Below are 18,364 nucleotides of genomic sequence, written 5' to 3'. Positions count from 1 at the left end.
CGGCCGACCGGGCTTCAGCCGCAGAACAGGACGAGGCTTTCCGGCTCCCCGGGATTCTCCCGCTGCTCGCCTTATCCCCGCCTCCCCCTGCCCGCCCCTGCCGCGGGGCGCCGGCGGCTGCCCTGCCCCGTGCTCCTGTGCAACAGAGCGGAGAGCGGCAGTCCCGGAGGTGCGCTCGGAGCCGAGCCCTGAGCTAGAGACCCTGTCCCTCTCTCAGCCTGCGGGCACAGGCAGAGCCCTGGGTGAGTAGCCGGGGAGCTCCTTTACTCCTCCAGGCAGGCCAGAGCCATTCAGGCCCCCTTCTCCACATCCCTTTCTTCTGCTGCTCTCAATTGTATGCCTGGAAGGTGCAGGAGATCTGCGAGCTCTGGTAGGTTAGTCAAGCTGGGATCCTTGCTTGGGGAGGGATTTTTGAAAGGCTTTGCTATCTGTGCCTGAAAACGATGTCATGCTACTAAGTTGCCTGTCTCAACTGAAATCTTCCCTTTTACAAAAAGCTTCAGCCCCCTCCCCCCTCAGTCTGTACATTTTTCTTCTTCACAACTTTTCCAGCCTGAGGGAGTTGCCTCCACCACTCCGTCCTACCTGCAATTCATGTAGCTAATGAGAAGCTGATGTGATGTGAGGGGCATTTTAATCACTGAGGATTATTGCTAACAAGTGACTTCAAACATCTCTATGTTTTTCTTTTGTTCTCCCCCTAGGCTGAACAGTCATGACAGCTGAAAAGACTATTCCTATAATTAATGGCAAGCCAGAAGATGCTTTAGACCCAGAAGCCTCAAGAACCAACCTTGTCCACAGCAACGATAAGAAAGTTCATGAAAGAGGTCACTGGAACAATAAGGTCGAATTTGTGCTTTCTGTGGCAGGGGAGATTATTGGATTGGGAAACGTATGGAGGTTCCCATATCTTTGCTACAAGAATGGAGGAGGTAAGATGGCCTCATATGCTGCTTTACAGCTCATCGTAAACTTGTGGGAAATGAACAGTTAGCAATGCTTTGTAATGATTTCTTGCACTAGTTGAGACACAGATATTCAGAATTTCAGTGTGTGTGTGGATAGGGAAGCATTAAGCATCTGACAACTAAATAAAAAAGTGTTTCCTTTTTTTCTTCTCCTGCCCAAACAGTGTGTGGCTTACTTTCACAAGTTTCTTTTGCATTAACAAACAAATTTGACTTTTTTTAGTTAAGATTTTTAATGCAGGAGAAGCCAGTGTTCTGTTATACTAGTACACTGTGGGTTTTCTTTCTCATGTTGATACAGACCTAAGTGTGCTTAAATAAGCTTGTCTGGCACAGAAAAGAGCATAGCAGTTTATTTTTCATACCACTATACTTTGGAGAGGGTAAGGGTTGTTTTTAATACTGCTATAAATATGACTTTTTTCTTTGTTAGATAATTTTTTTTTTTTTTTTACTTTAGTGACACTTTTTTCACACTACTTCCCAAATCACTACAGTAGGGTAGGGGAATATGTAAAATGCCTGTTATTCAAAGAAGAGAACAAACCCTCTAAAAATGTTACTCGAGGGAAAAGAACAGCCTTAATTTCTAGAAAAGAATAACATGTGGCACATATTGGTTATAGTTAAGTGTAAGCTGTGTATCATATGTCATAGTGAAGTACCAGCAAGTCAACTGTGACTTGCAAAGCAATCAGGGCAGAAAAGTAAATCAAAACTTTAGCTTAGAATTCTGAAGGCCTGAATCAGTGCTAGTGTCAGCATCTTGGCTGGGAGAGAGAAGAACAGTATATTGATTGGCTGGTTTACAAAGATGGGGTTTGTTTGCAACAATGCTGTGCCAATTGTCTTTCCCTTGGCTCTCCAGATCTAGACGCAGTTGTCTGAATGGGATGGTTTGGAGATGGTTTGAGCCCATTTTGTCTGCAAACTGTGGAAGATGTGTTTATGGTTTGCAGCTGCTTTCTTTTTATATCTGTACTCTGGCATAACTAGGCTAAGAATTCACCTGTTTTCAGAATGATGCTACTGCTTGTAGTACATAAATATTAATATGCTGGTTATGATATGCAGAACAGTTTCTTGTTGACTGTCAGAGTTTTCCCAGCAAAATTTTGGCAGAGGAGAAAGTTGGAATTTTTTTGTGTGGTGTACAATGCCTATTTCTTTGGTCATACATTGTGATTCAGGTGCAAATTTGTCAAAAATGGGATGCTGTTGTTTTTAAGGGTATAACACTGGATAAAAAAATTCTAATTATTTTTGTGGGTGATTTGGTAAAAAAGGAATTACTTCAGTATCATACTTAATCACCTCTGTGTTATTTAAGAACAGAATTAATGTGTGTGGTTCAGCTGATCGTTTCTGGGCACCATGGGGCATTTGCCATTGAGTTCAGTTTTATTCAGTGAGGACTTGATCTATGACCTCTGCCTATTACCTCTCTGTCTGCAGCTCTCTGGAGTGCCCTGCTGGAATCATAGTAGAGCTGGAGTAGTTTGATTCATCAGATGTTAATGCTGCAAATGGCTTAATGTATGATAATGAAGACAATGATGACCTAGTTATGAAGTAACTTGCTAGACAGAATGAATCTAGAAGCAGCAGCATGGAACTTAGCAAGTCTGACCTCTCTTTGGTATTTTGAGTCATATTTCCATTTTTTAATGGAAATTTAATGTTGGGTTTGGTTTTTTGTTTTGTTTTTAATTAATTTATTTGCATGTTTAGAACTAGGTATTTCTTGGAATATGATCTGTTTGTAAGCTGGGAAACCTGACTTCCTCTGATTCCATGGTGTAGAAGAGCTGGAAAAAGAATGTCACAGTGAATACTTTGTATTTCAACAAGTTGCCACCTTAGACTCACTATGTTCCTACATATGGGTGGCCCAAGGTGGATGTGCTGCTGGCCAGCAGTTCACCTGGCCTGCAAGGATTTTTTTCAAAGCATTTGCACGGTGACTCATACAGTGAAACCATACTTTAGATCCAAGGATTCCAGTCTCTGTGACATCTACGGAATTGCTGGAGATTGAACACAGCACAGATTCAACTAGAGGCAAGTTGCCTGTTGAGGGAAGAGATTTCCCATCAAGAGATAGAAATTAAGGATCAGATTTATCTCCAGGACTCCCATTGGAGGGGAAATGCTGGTGTTGTTAGTGCTGTGAAGTACTGGTCAGTGTGTATGCAGTGAGGAACTGCACTGTAAAACAGGTTTTCCAAGGAAAAACTGCATCCAGCAAAACTTCTGTGTGTTTAGCATATCTTGTGTTGATTTGATATAGAATGAGTGGTGGAATGCTTGCAACATTTAATGGGAGCTTTAAATGAATTTAATTAGTGCTTAATTAGGGATTGCTTGTTTGGTAGAAGGTAGGCTGAGGCCTGGGCACAACACACTGTGTATGTTGTACTCACCTTTATTGTCATGACTTAATCAGACAGTTACCACTTCTCATTTTCCTACACTCTGGATAAGTTGTTCTGTGCAGTACTTGGCTGTGCTGCTCTGCCTGGTTAAACCAGTAAAATCATCTTGGTGTAAGTAAAAATGGCAGAATCACAGAATGCCAGGCTGGAAGGGACCTCAAGGATCATCTGGTCCAACCTTTCTCAGTAGCTGCAGGGTTTAGATGAGAGGGTCAGTTATTTTGGGTTTTGCTTCTCAGTTTTTATTGCCTTCTTTCCTTGTTTCAGTCTAAACCAATGTAGCCACTTGCTTTCTACCTCATGCATCGGTGCATCAGACAATCTGAGTGTTTGGGGAATGGGGGAAAAAATATCTTTATGCCTTATATGTTAATGGATTCTCTATGTAGCCAAAAGGCTGGACCTAATACCTTATTATTTAGGTTCATTTCTAAATGAAATACCTAAAATCTGCATTACTAGCAAGCACCATTATGCCTGACATGCAATTTCTTTCATTTCTTTGCTTCACAGACAGTTTAGGTGTCACACCTAATAACACAATCAGTCATTAAATAATACAATACTTCTGCCATCTGTTAATAACAGAAGATTTTTTGTTGTTGTATGCAGTGCTTCAGCACTGAATTATACTATTCATTATCTGTTCATTATCTGGAGCTTACTGTCAGCATGTAACAAAAGGTTGATGCGTTGTTATTTTCCTACAATTTCTTATTATTTCTAGTTGACAAGACCAAGTTCTGCTTTCCTGTTCCTTTAAGTAGTTCTAAAGTTTATCCAAATAACATACAAAGGAATTCTGGAATCCAAAGGAATTCCATAACACACTCACATCCCTGCTTTTGTGAGAAAAGCAAGGAAGAGGGAGTTGTGTGCTCTGACTGGGTATTAATTGGAACAGAACTGGCTGGCTGAGCAAGGCTGTGGTCTTTTCTGTGTTTGAGTGACCCATGAGCAGAATTTAGTCTGTACTGAGGAGCTTTGGTCTTTTTTAGTTAATGACATTGGCTTAAAGGTTAACTTTTTATATTTGGGGCCAGGAGTGAAACACTTTCTGCACTATCAGCATGATGCTTGAGAGGTGGCCAGTAGCTGATCCTTCCTCTATTAAGAAAACTAATTTCTCACTAAGCTTTTAAGGAACTGTATTAATTATAACCAGTACCTCCTCCATGTTTGCTTGTAGGTGCTTTCCTCATCCCATATGTGGTTTTTTTCATTTGCTGTGGGATACCAGTATTTTTCTTGGAGACGGCCTTGGGACAGTTCACCAGTGAAGGAGGCATTACATGCTGGAGGAAAGTTTGCCCTCTGTTTGAAGGTAACAAACACTTCTGTGTTCTACTGAGCATATTGAAATCTGAAGTAAAATTATTTTAATTTTATCAAAATCAGAGTTAAGAAATTCTTAAAGTAGGGATTTGTTTCTAAATTACTTTCTGAAAAGTGTAAGTTTTGTATTGTCTTTTTTTTCTTTCTTTCCTTTTCTCCAGGTATTGGCTATGCTACCCAGGTTATAGAAGCACATCTCAATGTATATTACATCATCATTTTAGCATGGGCTATCTTCTATTTGTTTAACTGCTTTACTACAGAGCTTCCTTGGGCTACCTGTGGGCATGAGTGGAATACAGGTATGACCTCAGGAGAGATTATTGCTATGTAAATACTTCCAAATAATTGATGCATTAAAATGTCAGGAACAAAAGTACCCTGGTAGAAAGTCTGTGGAAATAGGCTGATCACATCACACTGCACCACAGAAGAGGAATCGGAAGGTTTATTTGTACCTTTTTTTGGCTTAGGTCATGGTAAAAGCATTTGTTCCTACAGAATATAATGGCAGATAGCAGAAGATGGCTTTGAATTTTGTTAATATATATAAGATACTGGGGCTAAATCCAGACTCTCCTTTGCAATCATGCTTGTTCTTCCTGAATACACCCAGTGAACTCTATTGAAGAGGTGATGACCTGATGACAGGTTACAGTCTTACTCTTTCACTGTAATTAAATCAGGAGGAATTTAAGAGGAGAGGGAAATACTCAATGTGGAGCTTGGAATTCACTCTTTTTAAATGCCAAAGCTACTTCTGAGAACCTAGTCACATGAATAACCCTTGGAGCATGCACAGTAGCCTCCCACATGAGAGATGAGGTGTGTATTTGGGAGGGTTTGCAGTGCAGGGCTCCTGTCCTTTCATCAGTGTTTTTATCTCTAATGCTCCACTGAGTGCATTTGAAGGCCATGAACATCTGTGGTGAGGAATACATCCCAATGCCCTTATTTCCTTCTTCCTGAAGTTTTTGCCTTTATTCCTTGTATTGCTGTCCAATTTCAGATCATGTTCTGACAGTACTGTCTTTCCAGCCTTTTATTGACTGGTCATTACCCTGTTCTTTGAGCACACCCAAAGCTCCCTGCAATCAGGCAGCTCAGGTTATGTTAGGGAACCAGTGCTGGGTCCAAAAGACATGGAAGGCTTCAGCATCAATCCTGGCAACCCTGCACAGGAGCTTAGCTAATGTTGCAAATGCTGTAAACAGTGCTGAGCTGCTTTGATCTCCTTTCTCTGTATTAGAAATAATAATAATATGCCAGAGTGACTTTCCACTTGCCATATTAAGGCAAACTGGAAACCTGTTGCTGGCAGGGTTTTATAAGCCATGGAATCAGCAGCTGGAGTAGGTATGGAGTGTGTTGAAATTCCCCAGCCCTTGCCTCAGTTTCTCAAAGCTTCTTCCCTTCCACCTCCACCAGCCATTGCAGCAGTGTCTTTGGACAGTATTACAGGAGAATGCTGCATGTTGCATGGATATTTTCCTAGGATAGGCTGGGGATCAAAATACAGTGTTGCAGAAGCAGCAGGCTTGGCATTTGAGCCTCCCTAGAAATCCTTCAGCCACAGAGAGCAAATGTGCTACAGAAGCAAGGCTTTACAAGAGGGGTGAACTGGGAGAGGCACTAGAAGAGAGGTATTCAGGTGTCAATACAACAAACTCTTTTTTTTTGTTGTTCTTTTACAGAAAACTGTGTGGAATTTCAAAAACTTAATATGAGCAACTGCAGTCAAGTCTTTTTACAAAATGCCACCTCTCCAGTAATGGAATTTTGGGAGTAAGTGCACATAAACTTCACGTTTCATCAGACTATTCGTTGTCTTTCAGTATTTTGATCATTTACACATGATTAGATACCTTGTAACCCTATAGCATTTAGTGGTGGGAGTTCAGCTGGAATTTACTCCTGCAGCCAAAGAGAGTCAGGATGAGAGTTTTAACTCTTTTAGAGGATACAAGGAAAGGAATTCCATATCCTGAAAGAACATAGAACAAAGTGTGCCCCTTCCTTGGGATCTTGGCTCCTGTTGCTGGAGGAAAGAGCCTCAAACCCATACTAATGAGGAGGCAGACGTGAAAGAAAGAGGATGATTTTAAATATTTCTTGTTTTTTTCCAGGATGTTTCTTCTCTTTAGGGTTTGAAAATTGCATCTTCATTCTTGTTTGTGCTAACTTTGACTTCTGTATCTCATTATTTTTTAAAGGGCCATGTAATTGTTAGTTTTACAGCTATAATAACAGGAGAGTTTAACACTCTTGTGTGTCCTTGATTCTGATTTCTAATTAGAGTAGTAGAATTGATTTATCTCTTTACAAAATAAGCTCTGCTTTTACAATGGCACATTTTTTTCTTACTATACATATTTAATTAGTGCATGTGTAATTGCATATTTGTTCCTTGCAGGGCACAGGCAGTCACAGAAATGGAATGTTATTAATACTAAGTCATCTCTCAATTCAGGGTGTGTTACAGCATTCTGGGTGACTAAAAATTTCTTGAGGGCTGAAATCTCTAAATCTCTCCTAAAAATCACATGAGTTTTGTTAAGATAAAGCCTCATTGTGTGGCTGTATGTTCAGAGCTCTCTTTTATGTTTAGGACAGCAGTAGCTACACTCTGAAAGATCTGTAACTTAAAAGACTGTCCTTGAAGGTAGAACTCTACACTGGTTTATTTTTATTGAATTCTAGCCTATGTTAGTAGGTGGTCTGTTACCATCTACTCTTGAGATAATCTGTGAATTCGAGTAGCAATTACTGTGGTCAGTGATGGTGTTTGCTTCCTGCATGTGATCTCACTTCATTTAAACTGCCAGGCTGATGTTCTGTCTTGACTTTGATAATAATATCCTGTTCCCACAGTCTTCTAGAGTATTCCCAGTACCTCCACATGGGTGAGGCTGACATGTTGGTAGTTCCCAGGGTCCTGCTTTCTACCCTTAAAGAAAGAAAGCAGTAGCAAAGCAGCTCAGTATTTGCACAAAAGCATGTTTAGCAGTGCTATGTGTTTCTTTTAAGCCCAGTGACCTCAGTCCACAGGTTACTGGTGGGGGGGGATGTAGAGGTTGCTGTGTACCACAGAGCAGACTAGGCTGGCATTATGGCAGTGCCAGCAGAGGTGAGCAGCAGGGTTGTATTTGGGTTTGTGTGCACATAAATGGATACACCAAGCCCAAACAGATTTCTTTACTTCTGGCTTAGAAAAGAAGTATATTTATTTTTATTATTATTATTATTATTATTATTTTTCTTCCCCCATTCAACTAGTGCAACTAGGTCTTTCCCATCCTCTAGAGTAAAAGTCTTAGCCCTTATTCCCTTATTTATGTGTTACTGGAAGCAAATCCAAATTGTCTGTTGGTTTGAGGATTGCAAATAAAGACTTCAGCCTCTGCTGAAGTTGCTTCTGCAGCTTTGTCAACTCCTAAAGCTGAAGTCTAACAACAACTCACCCAAGTACAATGATGGCCTAGAGGATACTTTGCAGCTTTTCTATGAAGATTAGTCTCCCTCAGGTCTGTACAGAGCTACTTAGCCAGGAAAGGTAATTCCTTTCCTTTCCATGGGTCATTCAACATTCTCTACCAGCTTTGATGGTCTGGGTTGCACAGAGAGTAAAGGCCTACTGATTGTTGTGGGTTGGCTGGATGTTTAGAAGAAAAAAGAGAAAATGAAAAAAGCCAAGACTTTAGAGATAAGTACTGTAGTAGGTCCTAGATGCTATTTTCATAATTGTCTCATTATACATGCAAGGATCTCAAAATACTTTTGTGAGCTTGTTATTCATAGAAACTTATCTCTTATCACAGCTGTACAGTGAAAATGATCAGATCCTGCTGAAGGCAACCTCTGGGAGTCTGGGTATTTACTTGTTTTTCCTGCTTAGAAATACCTGTGCCTGTTCATGTTTTAAGACTTCATTTGAGATAGCAGACTTGCCACTGATTACAAGTGTCAGTGTTGGCAACTCTGGTAAAAATGAGGAGATTAAAGGATTTCTTACTTTACTTAAAAAGACTTTGTCACCAGTCTCCACCTAGCCACTGAGCCATTGACTATTACTCTCTGGATGTGACCATCCAACCAATTCCTCATCTACTGCACAGTCCACACATCAAGTCCATATCTCCAATTTAGAGAGAAGGATGTTGGGGGGCGAGGGAGGGAGTGTCACATCAAAGGCCTTGCAGAAGTCCAGGCAGATGACATATTTGTAGCTCTTCCCTTGTCCACTGATGCAGCCAGTCCTGCACAGAAGGCCACCAGGTGGTCAGGTAAGGCTTGCATTTGGAGAAGCAGTGCTGGCTGTCTCAACTCACATCCCTGTTGTTCCATGATCTCTGGCACACGGGTGAGGCTGACAGGTTGGTAGTTCACAGGGTCCTGCTTTCTACCCTTTCTACAAGTGGCTTCAGTGTTTTCCTTCTTGGGGTCACTAGGGACTTCAGCTGACTACCATGATTTCTTAATTGTCATGGTGAGCAGCTGGTAAATACATCAGCCAGTTCCCCTGAGGCTCTGGGATGCATCTTGTCAGGACCCATAGACACTTACTTATATTCAGGTGGTCATGAACCCCCCTAGAGTGGGATAGACTTTGCTCCCCAAGTCCCTGCCTTGCAGCCCATCCACTCTAAAGGTGTGGGAAGAGAGCTTGCCAGGGAAGACTGAGGCAAAAAAGTTCTTCAGTAACTCAGCCTTCTCCTCATCTCTGTTTCTCTCATTGTGATTGGATAGCTTGATTAAGGTTTTCCCAAGAAAACAATAATAATTATCATTTCAAGGTACAGCACATGTTTTTTTTCTGGTCCAAACTTTAAACAGTTTATAGTGATAGATGCAGTAACAATAGAGATCATTTTGGATATGTTAAAGCAGCCCCACATAGGAGAGCTATGGCCATGGATGAGGCTGTATTTCTAGCCTGGGAAACAGGGTAGAGAGGAAGAGGTACTGCACTGCATTGTTCTGTGTGCTTTCCTAGGAGAGGGAATGGTCTGGCAGGTATAGGGGGGAGCAGCTCTGTCTGTGTGTTCTTTTGGCTGCTAGTTGAGTCTGTCACCATGGTCAGGAATTTGAGGTTTCTAGTGCCTGGGAAGGGAGCTGGACAGACAGAGGACCCATGGTTTTGTGGTTGATTCCACCTCAATAGTTTTTTATTGGCTGTATAACAACAACTTAGACCTCTGTTAAAGGAGGTCTAGTTGTTGGCCTGTCATTCTCTGGAGGGGGTGACACATCCTTAGCATTTCCAAGTCAAGCCTAGTGAGAAAAAAACATTTTTTTTGTTTAGGGAAAAGAAAAGGGCCTGTTTTCAGCAAAAAGGAAAAGGCACAAACTCCTTCCTTGCAAAGTCAAAAAGAGTTTTTCCTGTTTCATTCAGGCTGCAAATGACTGCAGGAGTCACATTGTGGTTAATCCCCACTACTGTATGAAAAGTCATTACCAAGCTGGGCCTGATCCTGCAGTGCTCAGTACCCAAGGACCTTCAGCACCTCTCAGAACTAGGTCCTTTGTCTGTGGGTTGTAGAACATTGAGTTGTGCCAGACTGGCTCATTTCTGCTCAGTTCGTAAGAGGCTATGTGAAAATTGCTTTTTGTTTGGAGTCACATGAGCTCTTCATCTGGTTTTGCCTCAAAACCACTGACTTTGCCTGGTTTCAGTTGAAAGAAGTGAATGGGATAGTTGTCAAAAAGCTAAGCTGATTTCTTAATACTGAGGGTTAAATGTTACCCTAAACCTTGCAGATGAACCTTCATGGGTTTCAGTTTTTATCTTGAAGATTATACATAATGTTTTTATTATGGAGAAAAAATGACCCTAAAAGTTTCAAACTGAAGTATTTGGTTGTGAGAAAACACTGGACTTAAGGCTGAGCAATTTTAAGTTAGCATCTTCTGTTATATGATCATCTTCAGTTGAGGAACTGCCTAGTATTTTTTCTATAAATCTGCTTTATTCTTGCTAGAAGATAGAGAGCAAACACTGTGGAGATATTCAGTATTTTGTTATTCTTCTCTTTGTTCATTTTCTTATGTTTTATATTATCATTACGTTCCTGCTCTGCTCACAAAGTTATTAGTTTAATCAAGGCTTCCAAGGATTTGCAATCATAATTTTCTTGATTATTTCTGTGTTCATTTATCTTCACAGAATCTCAGTAAGGTCAAATTATTCCCATTTTACAAGCGATCTGAGCTACAGAGAGAGTTCAAGGTGTGAAGTATGAGGGGCACCCTATTGAGCATTAGGGTTGCACAAATCTTATTTCAGTTAGGAAACAAGAAAATGCCTGCAAGTTATCTTTGTCCAAAGGTAATGATTAAAAAAAAAAAAAAATGTTACTTCACCAAAGACACCGTACCATCTGGCTTTACAAGTAGCTGATATTTCATTCCAAACAAGGATTTTATTTTGCTCACGTGCATAAAAACTGAAGGGAGTTCATTTTTAAAAAGTAGAAACTTTGTCTTCTTTGTTGTACTCAGTATTTAGAAGCCCCTCTCACTGTGTTGCTTTCAAGAAATTGAATGTGTATAGTCCACTGTCTTGGGTATGTTCTGTAAGGGATGGGCATTTCACCACCTTCTCTTCAACTAGCTGTGCTTCGTATGAAAGTTAAATAATGATGCACTGGGGGCTGAGCATACTGCTTCTTAGGTGGGTGCCTTGGCCAAAAGTTTACAGAACATTCTCCCTCTGTCTCAGTACTACTTTAGATGGCTTTGGTCAAAAAGGATAATTGAGGAAAAAAAAAAAAGAGGGAGACTCTTCTGATACTTAGGCTGCTGGTTATATCATGCAGTTCCAGTCTTTATGGCAATAAATATTTAATTGTATATACACAGTACTGGCAAAAGAGAGTGCAGGCTTTTTCTGAGTCCACCTACTGCAGAACAGCAGGAAGCTCGACAGCTTTGGGGTTGTCATGGTAGGAAACTTCATAGGCTTTAGGATAGAAGAGGTCTAAGAATATGGGTTTGCACATGTTGAGTGAGCTTTCTTTTTGTTTAGTCTCTGTCCTAGCTTCTTCTCTCTATTTGTACAAACTAGTTCATCATTCCCCATGTTTATAATCTTGGTTCTGGATGTTTTGAGATGTCTGTCCAGAGGGAACAATAATGTTAGCATGCTTCTGGGGTGCTGATGAACTACCTTAACTCTTCACTTCTGTCTCACTCCCTGGTCTGCAGCTTGGCATCCCCCACACATCACTGCCCAGGTTAGTTCAGATACTTACAGACCAACTTAACTTAAAGTTTCCCTAACTCCCAGTCCTCTGGGTACTTTTTAGTTCTTCCTGGTGTTCTGCAAATTGTGCAGGTATCCAGCGTTGCAGCACTTTGGAGGAATCCAGGAAGGTTTGACCTGTATCCTGGTGAAGTCTGTGTGCATTTTATTTTCTTCATTGATAAGGCTGTCAGGTTATTGCAGTAGATATTGCATGGGGTTTGGATGCAGCTAAAGATTGCCATTAATATTTTCAAAACTAATTATTGTAAATTATTGTAAAATTATTGTAAAAAAGTTTTTAAACAGTAGGAGACCGAATAAATATATTTGTATCTGAAAACAGGATTTTTATAATGGGAAGTTTTAGGCCTAATAAGAATTTGGTGTTAGGAGATGTACCTTTCTGTTTTAGAAACAGAACTTTAAAAGGTTTCAGTCTCCTCCTCAGTAGCTGTACATAAATCAGATAATAATATTTTCTTTGATAGTAAGCATGCCAGGGAAAAAATTCTTTTTTTTCCTAGTTGTTTACAACAATACCATTATTTCAGATGTAGTTCTGATACAAATAACAAAAATTTATTTTACTTTTTACTACTTGGAATGTCTGACAGTAATTTGCAGCATTCAGTTGGATCCTGTGATAAAATACAGGACATTTTTTTGCCTGCTGTTTGTGCAAAAATAGAAATGACATTTTTGTAGTGAATATAATGGAGCTATTTAAAATATACCTTAATTACACAACTATAGAAGTTCTATTAATAATATTGTTACCTATTAATACTTGGAAAACATGCACAGGGAGCAGAGTGATGTGCTTAAAAAATGGGACCTTTAGAAGCTGCTGGCTCTTCTGTTCAGTTTTGCTAATTTTTTTATTATTATTTTTTTTAAGGATCAGTGGCATTAATAGCATCTTCATTTTTGTTCTTCGTGTAATAGTGTGTGTCTAAAGACATGAATATTATATATGAAATTTTTGATGATGTAGAGAAAGGAGTATTTGAGAGAACCACACTTTGCTTGCAGGGAAATTTTTAAAAAGTAAAAAAAGTCTAAAATAGCAATGCCATAGTTGTGCTATGGCAAGCTTGGCCAAATCAGTCAGTTCCAGAACACACCAAAATAACCAGGCATGTTTCTCCTGCTTTGCTAGGTTTTTAATTGGTTTAGCCTAGATTTTTTTGGTTCGTTTTGTTACTTTTATAATAGAAGACCTTTACTGAAAGGCCTCCTTTTCATTATGTCTGCTTCTGTGCAAGTAGGAAAGTGATCACAGTCCCTGAAGAGTTAGTGTGTACAGCCTCCTCCCTTGTACCTATCTGTCTTGTAGCTGCCTGAAACCAATTAGTGCACTTGAGCAGCTCCCCTGAGGGAGAGGGGTGTCTTGGACAGAGCAAGCTGAAAAGTGACATTCATGCTTTCCAAGGTTGCCCACCCCAATAACTATTCCACAGCTGCAAAGAAACACCACGTCACTCTTACCAGACAGTTTTCACTACCTCTGGAATCCTTTAAATATGCATGTGGCTCTGTAATTAATAGAATAATTGGTTTTAGCTGTCCAAGAGTGTGTCCAGTAGATTTGCTCACTGTCTCCAAACTGAGAATCTTCAGTACCTTGGTGTAAGGGGTTTTAGAGATGCCCAAGTAACTCTGAAAGCAGTGTTAAACAGCAGTCACATTTATCTACTTCTTGGCTACCTCAGCATGGGCACTGCCTAAAGCACATAGCTCCATGCAGTTAAGTAAGCCTGTATCTATTTGCAGCTCTTGGAAAAGTCTCGTCACAGGCAAGAAACTAGAAAAGCATTTAGACACTTCTGTGGCTCTGTAGATACAGCATATTAAGGGAAATGCTGGTTGCTTAGCTTTTTTTGTCAAATACAACACTCAAAGGGGAGATGTTCTTGCTGTGCAAAAAGTACAGACTGGGAAAAATACTTTTTTGGTTTCCCCATTATATTCTTTTATGGCAGCACGGGAATGTCTGGAGGACTTCTTGAGGGAGCCTTGCTGTATGGAATGTTGTATTTCCTCTTTGAAAGTTCACGTGAAACCCTAAAAAGAGAGACTTGGGTACTACAGAGATTCTGTAGCCTTTATCAGTTCTGGATGTGTAACTTTCAGAAAAGTGAAAGTGCCAGCTCATATTGATTTCCATACTCTATTAATTTCAGATCACATATCTTTTATCTGCCACAAATTCACTGGAAGATTGCCTGTGTTCAGCTGTGGCTGTGTGCTGCTTCTGGAGATGTTTCAGCAGGAAAAAAGCCTGCCACAACCAGCCCATTTTTAGTTTCCTAAATGTTAGAATCTAGAGAGGGGAAAAAACCAAATCTGAAAAGAATCTAAGAATCAAATCTGAAAACTTTCTTTTTGAAGGCATCCAGGAGATAAATGCCTGCCATGTGGTGGTAACACTGTCTTTCTGTCCTGTGTTGTCATTGTGTAAGCAGAGCTCTGCAGGTGAGCAGGGCAAAGGAGGGTTCATGCACTAGCCAGTCATGCAGTGGATCTTCTGCCCCATTTTCTCCTTCACTCCTACAGAGGTTCAAGGTTGTATATTGTGTATGATATGTTGTATAGGAGTGTGTCTGCTATGCAGTCTGCATTATACTCTGGGGATTACAATTCGAAGGGTTATGGCTGTGAAAATATATGTTCCCTTCCTGTAAAAGAGAGAGGTGTCCACATTTTTGTCCAAGTCCTGCATCAGGTGGGTTTGCTTCTAACAAGAATTTCTCTTCATTCTGTCAATTCTTACTCATTCAGTTAAGCTCAGAAGTTCTCCTTTACTTGGTTTGGCAGTTACACTTGGTTTGGCAGACATACAGTCCTGTAAAGTATGGAACATTCTGTTTGGTTTATGTTTTAAAACTGAGCAATATTTCATAGCTTTCCTATTGCTAGTACATTGAATGTTGATAGAGTTGTTGCTGTTGCCTAAGACAGTACTGTACCATTCTGTATGTTTTTCTTGTGTCAGGAGGTAATGAACCATGCCAGAGAAGTGAAGCCTTAGAAAAATTCTATTTTATTACTCACATTACATTTACTAGGGAAGTAATAAGAATACCTGTTTTACGTTCATTTTATTGAAGAATAATCTGTCTTTTACCTTGTCTTATATATATAAATATGTCTATATACATATTTATAAATGTATACATACTATAAATATGTATAGTAACAAGTCCTGACAAGATTAAAAAGTACATGCCTAGCCTTTTGGTTTCACAGAGTTTTGTGTCCTTTAGCATTCAGCATGGATTTTGTAAGTTCAGCATGTGAGTATTGCTATTAAATTGGTCATACGAATATCTGTGGAAGCTGAGAACACCATCCTGTGCCATCTTTGGCATCTTGTATACCCTGTTTAATACTGGGGTTTGTTAGATTTGTTGTTGTGTTTTTTTTTAATATACTCTGAGTGTTGAATGTCTGTGTTCAAAGGAAGATGTCAAGCTTGTTATTTTGGTGAATACACCTTCTCTGAGCTGTAATTCCTTACTTACTGAGAGGCTTAAGTGTGTGTAGTCAGTAAACTGGGTGCTACTAACTCAAGCAATAGAGCCTTCTGAAATATCACTGCTTTTGTGTTCATGTATTATAATTAAAATAAGCATTCTCCTAAAGTTTTTGTTCCTTCTAAGCTGTTCCTTTTCCACCTCTGATTTATACAGTCCAGATGCATGCATCAGCCTCTCCACCAAGTTAGACAGCAAACAGCACAGAGTAGACAGCCACAGGGCAATGTCACAACTCCCTGAGAGGTACTGAGTTTAGGAAAGCTTCTGTGCTGTTCAGCAGCACTCAGTGTTTAAAGAGAACAAAAAGAGCAATTTCACTGTCTGAGAACCCATTTAAATCTGCTTGCAATCAGAAGAGTTGAAAAAGCAGTGGCTTGAGCAGGAATGCTTGGAAGGTGCTGTGGGGTCGGGTGTGCACTGTCAGGTAGTGGGAAAGCTGTGGTTGATTGAGACAGGAGAGAACAAATCCTGCAGGTGGGGAAACAGCTCAAAGTAGCTGTTTTGAAGCCATTCTAATAGTAGGATGGCTGGCCAAGCTCTCATCCATAAATAAGGTGTCACAGACACAGCAGATAAGCAGCTGTCTCTGATCTCTGTGACAAAAAGAATCTTGCTTTTCACTTTTCTGTGTCTGTGGCAAACATCTCACCCTTCCAGTGTGTCTGGCAGTATTGCAATCATTATGGTCTTACAAAGGAGGCTGATTTTTATGACTGCTAACAAGTTGAATGAGCATCTCACAGTGGAGCAGTCCACAGTGTGTCATCATGCAGATGTTTACCAGAACCTTGGAGGCTGGTAGCTCAGTGGTCTTAGCATCTAAGAGATCCACAGAGAATTCTGGTACATGGAATCTGAATCCCATCTTTTTCAAAATTCAGGTAATATCTGCTTAGGTTTCTGGATGTCAGAAACTGTATACTTGCACATGAGACTTGAATACATTTGGGTGTGAAATACTCAAACCAATAAATTTGCAGAAAACCCCCCCCCAACATTGCATAATGTGCAATGAGAGAAATAAGAGAGTTGATGAAACACATCTTTGGATAAAAATTCAGACTCAATTTAGCACAGGAATAGAGGATGTCTGGCAGACACTGATATTTTCTCCTGAACCAATGGGAAATCTGTGCATCACTGGGACTCAGATATGTCCTACTTATTGTACAAGGAGCTCAATAATGAGATTCACAAGGTAAATATGGTCTGAAAAATCTGCAGGGATGAAAGAAGCATACCAAAACAGGTAATAAGAAAGGACACTGTACAGCAGCACCACTGCTGCTTAGTGGCTTTATTTTCTTTTCCTTTCATTCCACACAGAATACTCTGAGGACAGAGTCTGGCACAGAGTAAAAGGAATATTGCCACCTGGCTGCACAGATAGAGCTGGAGAAGGGACCTCCTCAAGGGGCTGCCTCCTCTGGGTGGTTGTTGTTGGTTTGTTTTAGAGAAAAGTATCTTGGAAACTGCTACAAATCAGAGAGGGAACATGAAGGACCTTCCTCAAATAGATTGAATCTGTTCTTCAGCATTTCAAGTCATGAAATAATGCAATAAGTACTCCTGGTACATTCCTTTCAACAATGTGTTGGCAGCAGCTAATCCTCTGTCTATTCAAGAGCCTGGTGCAGCTCCACACATTGGAACCCTTTAGTGAAGACCATCTTTCCCAGGAAAATGCAGTGTTCTCCCAGCCAGTAATATAGTGTCTTGAGCTTTCAAAGTGTCAGTTTTCAGATTCAGGTTGGAAGGTGACTTTTCAGCTATTTCACTACTCAGCAGTGGTGGTTGTCTCCCAGTAATGCCCCTCTGCAGCAGTTCCAGCAATGGAAGGGCCCTTCTTCCTGTCAGAGGTGCTGAACTAAATTAAAAGGTGTGTTAGTACATTCTTAAAAAAACTCAAAGCGTTTTCAGTAAGTATAGAATACATTTTGCAGTAATTTCTTCATGGGTTTCTATCTTCCTGAATTTTGTTAGGGCATATACATGCAGTGATGTTAATTAACAAGACAGGGGTAATCATTAGCAACAGTATGTTCCTGGAGTGTAGGTAGCAAAAGGTCATAGTATGCTGTCTATTTTCTTGCTAAAAATATTATTTTATGTGTACCTAAGGTAGGCTGAAATCTTTCTTTGGCTCTGTTACCCCTTCTCCAGCTGTCTCTGTTTGTTTGTTTTTATCCACACCTATATTTTGGTTTAAGTGAAACTGTAAGCTTACAAGAAGCTTGAAATACTTGATACTTAAGCTGTGACCAGGGTAAATCTGTAGTGTAATAACAGCATCATGATTTTGTTCAGTCTAACTGGAAATACCATTGTGACCAAACATCCGTATTTCTGACAGCTAACAGGAAACAAGAGGAATGCCACCCTTCAGATACATGTCCTTTTATTCCATTTGAATTTGTCTTTTATTCATTAGCTCTTGTAACTTTTATCCTTTTTCTTTTTTTACTTCCCACATAGCAAACCTTTCTTCAGTAGCACTGGGCTAAGCTTATGTGTGTGACAGGATGCACCTCCAAGCACAGTGTGTCTTTGGGTGTGAGACACATTACAAATCTACACTGGTTTCATTTTCATTTTCTATTTGCAAGCAAAATACTCAGTGTAGAATCAGTATTCGAATTAGATGGCTACTACTCAATGGTAAATTTAAAAAAAAAAACAAACAACAAACCACCATATCCTGGTTTGAGTTATCCTTTGCTTTTCACATTAACCCTCATACCAGTGAAGCTTATTTCTCTCAGCATCCCATGGAAGGTGATCAAATGCACCTCAGTGCCCTGGCTCCCTTCCCAGGCTATTGGCCAGTTCAAGAAGCAGATC

General features: G+C 40.1%; 1 protein-coding gene across 1 annotated transcript in view; it reads left to right on the top strand.

The window, feature by feature from the left end:
* Positions 1-715: 715 nt before the first annotated feature.
* Positions 716-18,364, top strand: part of SLC6A11 (solute carrier family 6 member 11) — an 89,615-nt gene continuing 71,966 nt past the window's right edge. The window contains exons 1-4 of the mRNA XM_008506208.2: positions 716-935; positions 4,596-4,730; positions 4,903-5,043; positions 6,436-6,526. Of these exons, the coding sequence (XP_008504430.1) occupies positions 716-935; positions 4,596-4,730; positions 4,903-5,043; positions 6,436-6,526 (587 nt within the window). The remainder of the gene's footprint in view (positions 936-4,595; positions 4,731-4,902; positions 5,044-6,435; positions 6,527-18,364) is intronic.

This window comes from Calypte anna, chromosome 12 (assembly GCF_003957555.1).
Source record: "Calypte anna isolate BGI_N300 chromosome 12, bCalAnn1_v1.p, whole genome shotgun sequence".
Taxonomy (NCBI): Eukaryota; Metazoa; Chordata; class Aves; order Apodiformes; family Trochilidae; genus Calypte; species Calypte anna.
The sequence above is the reverse complement of the archived record's forward strand: the minus strand, read 5'-3'. Positions and strand labels throughout refer to the sequence as shown.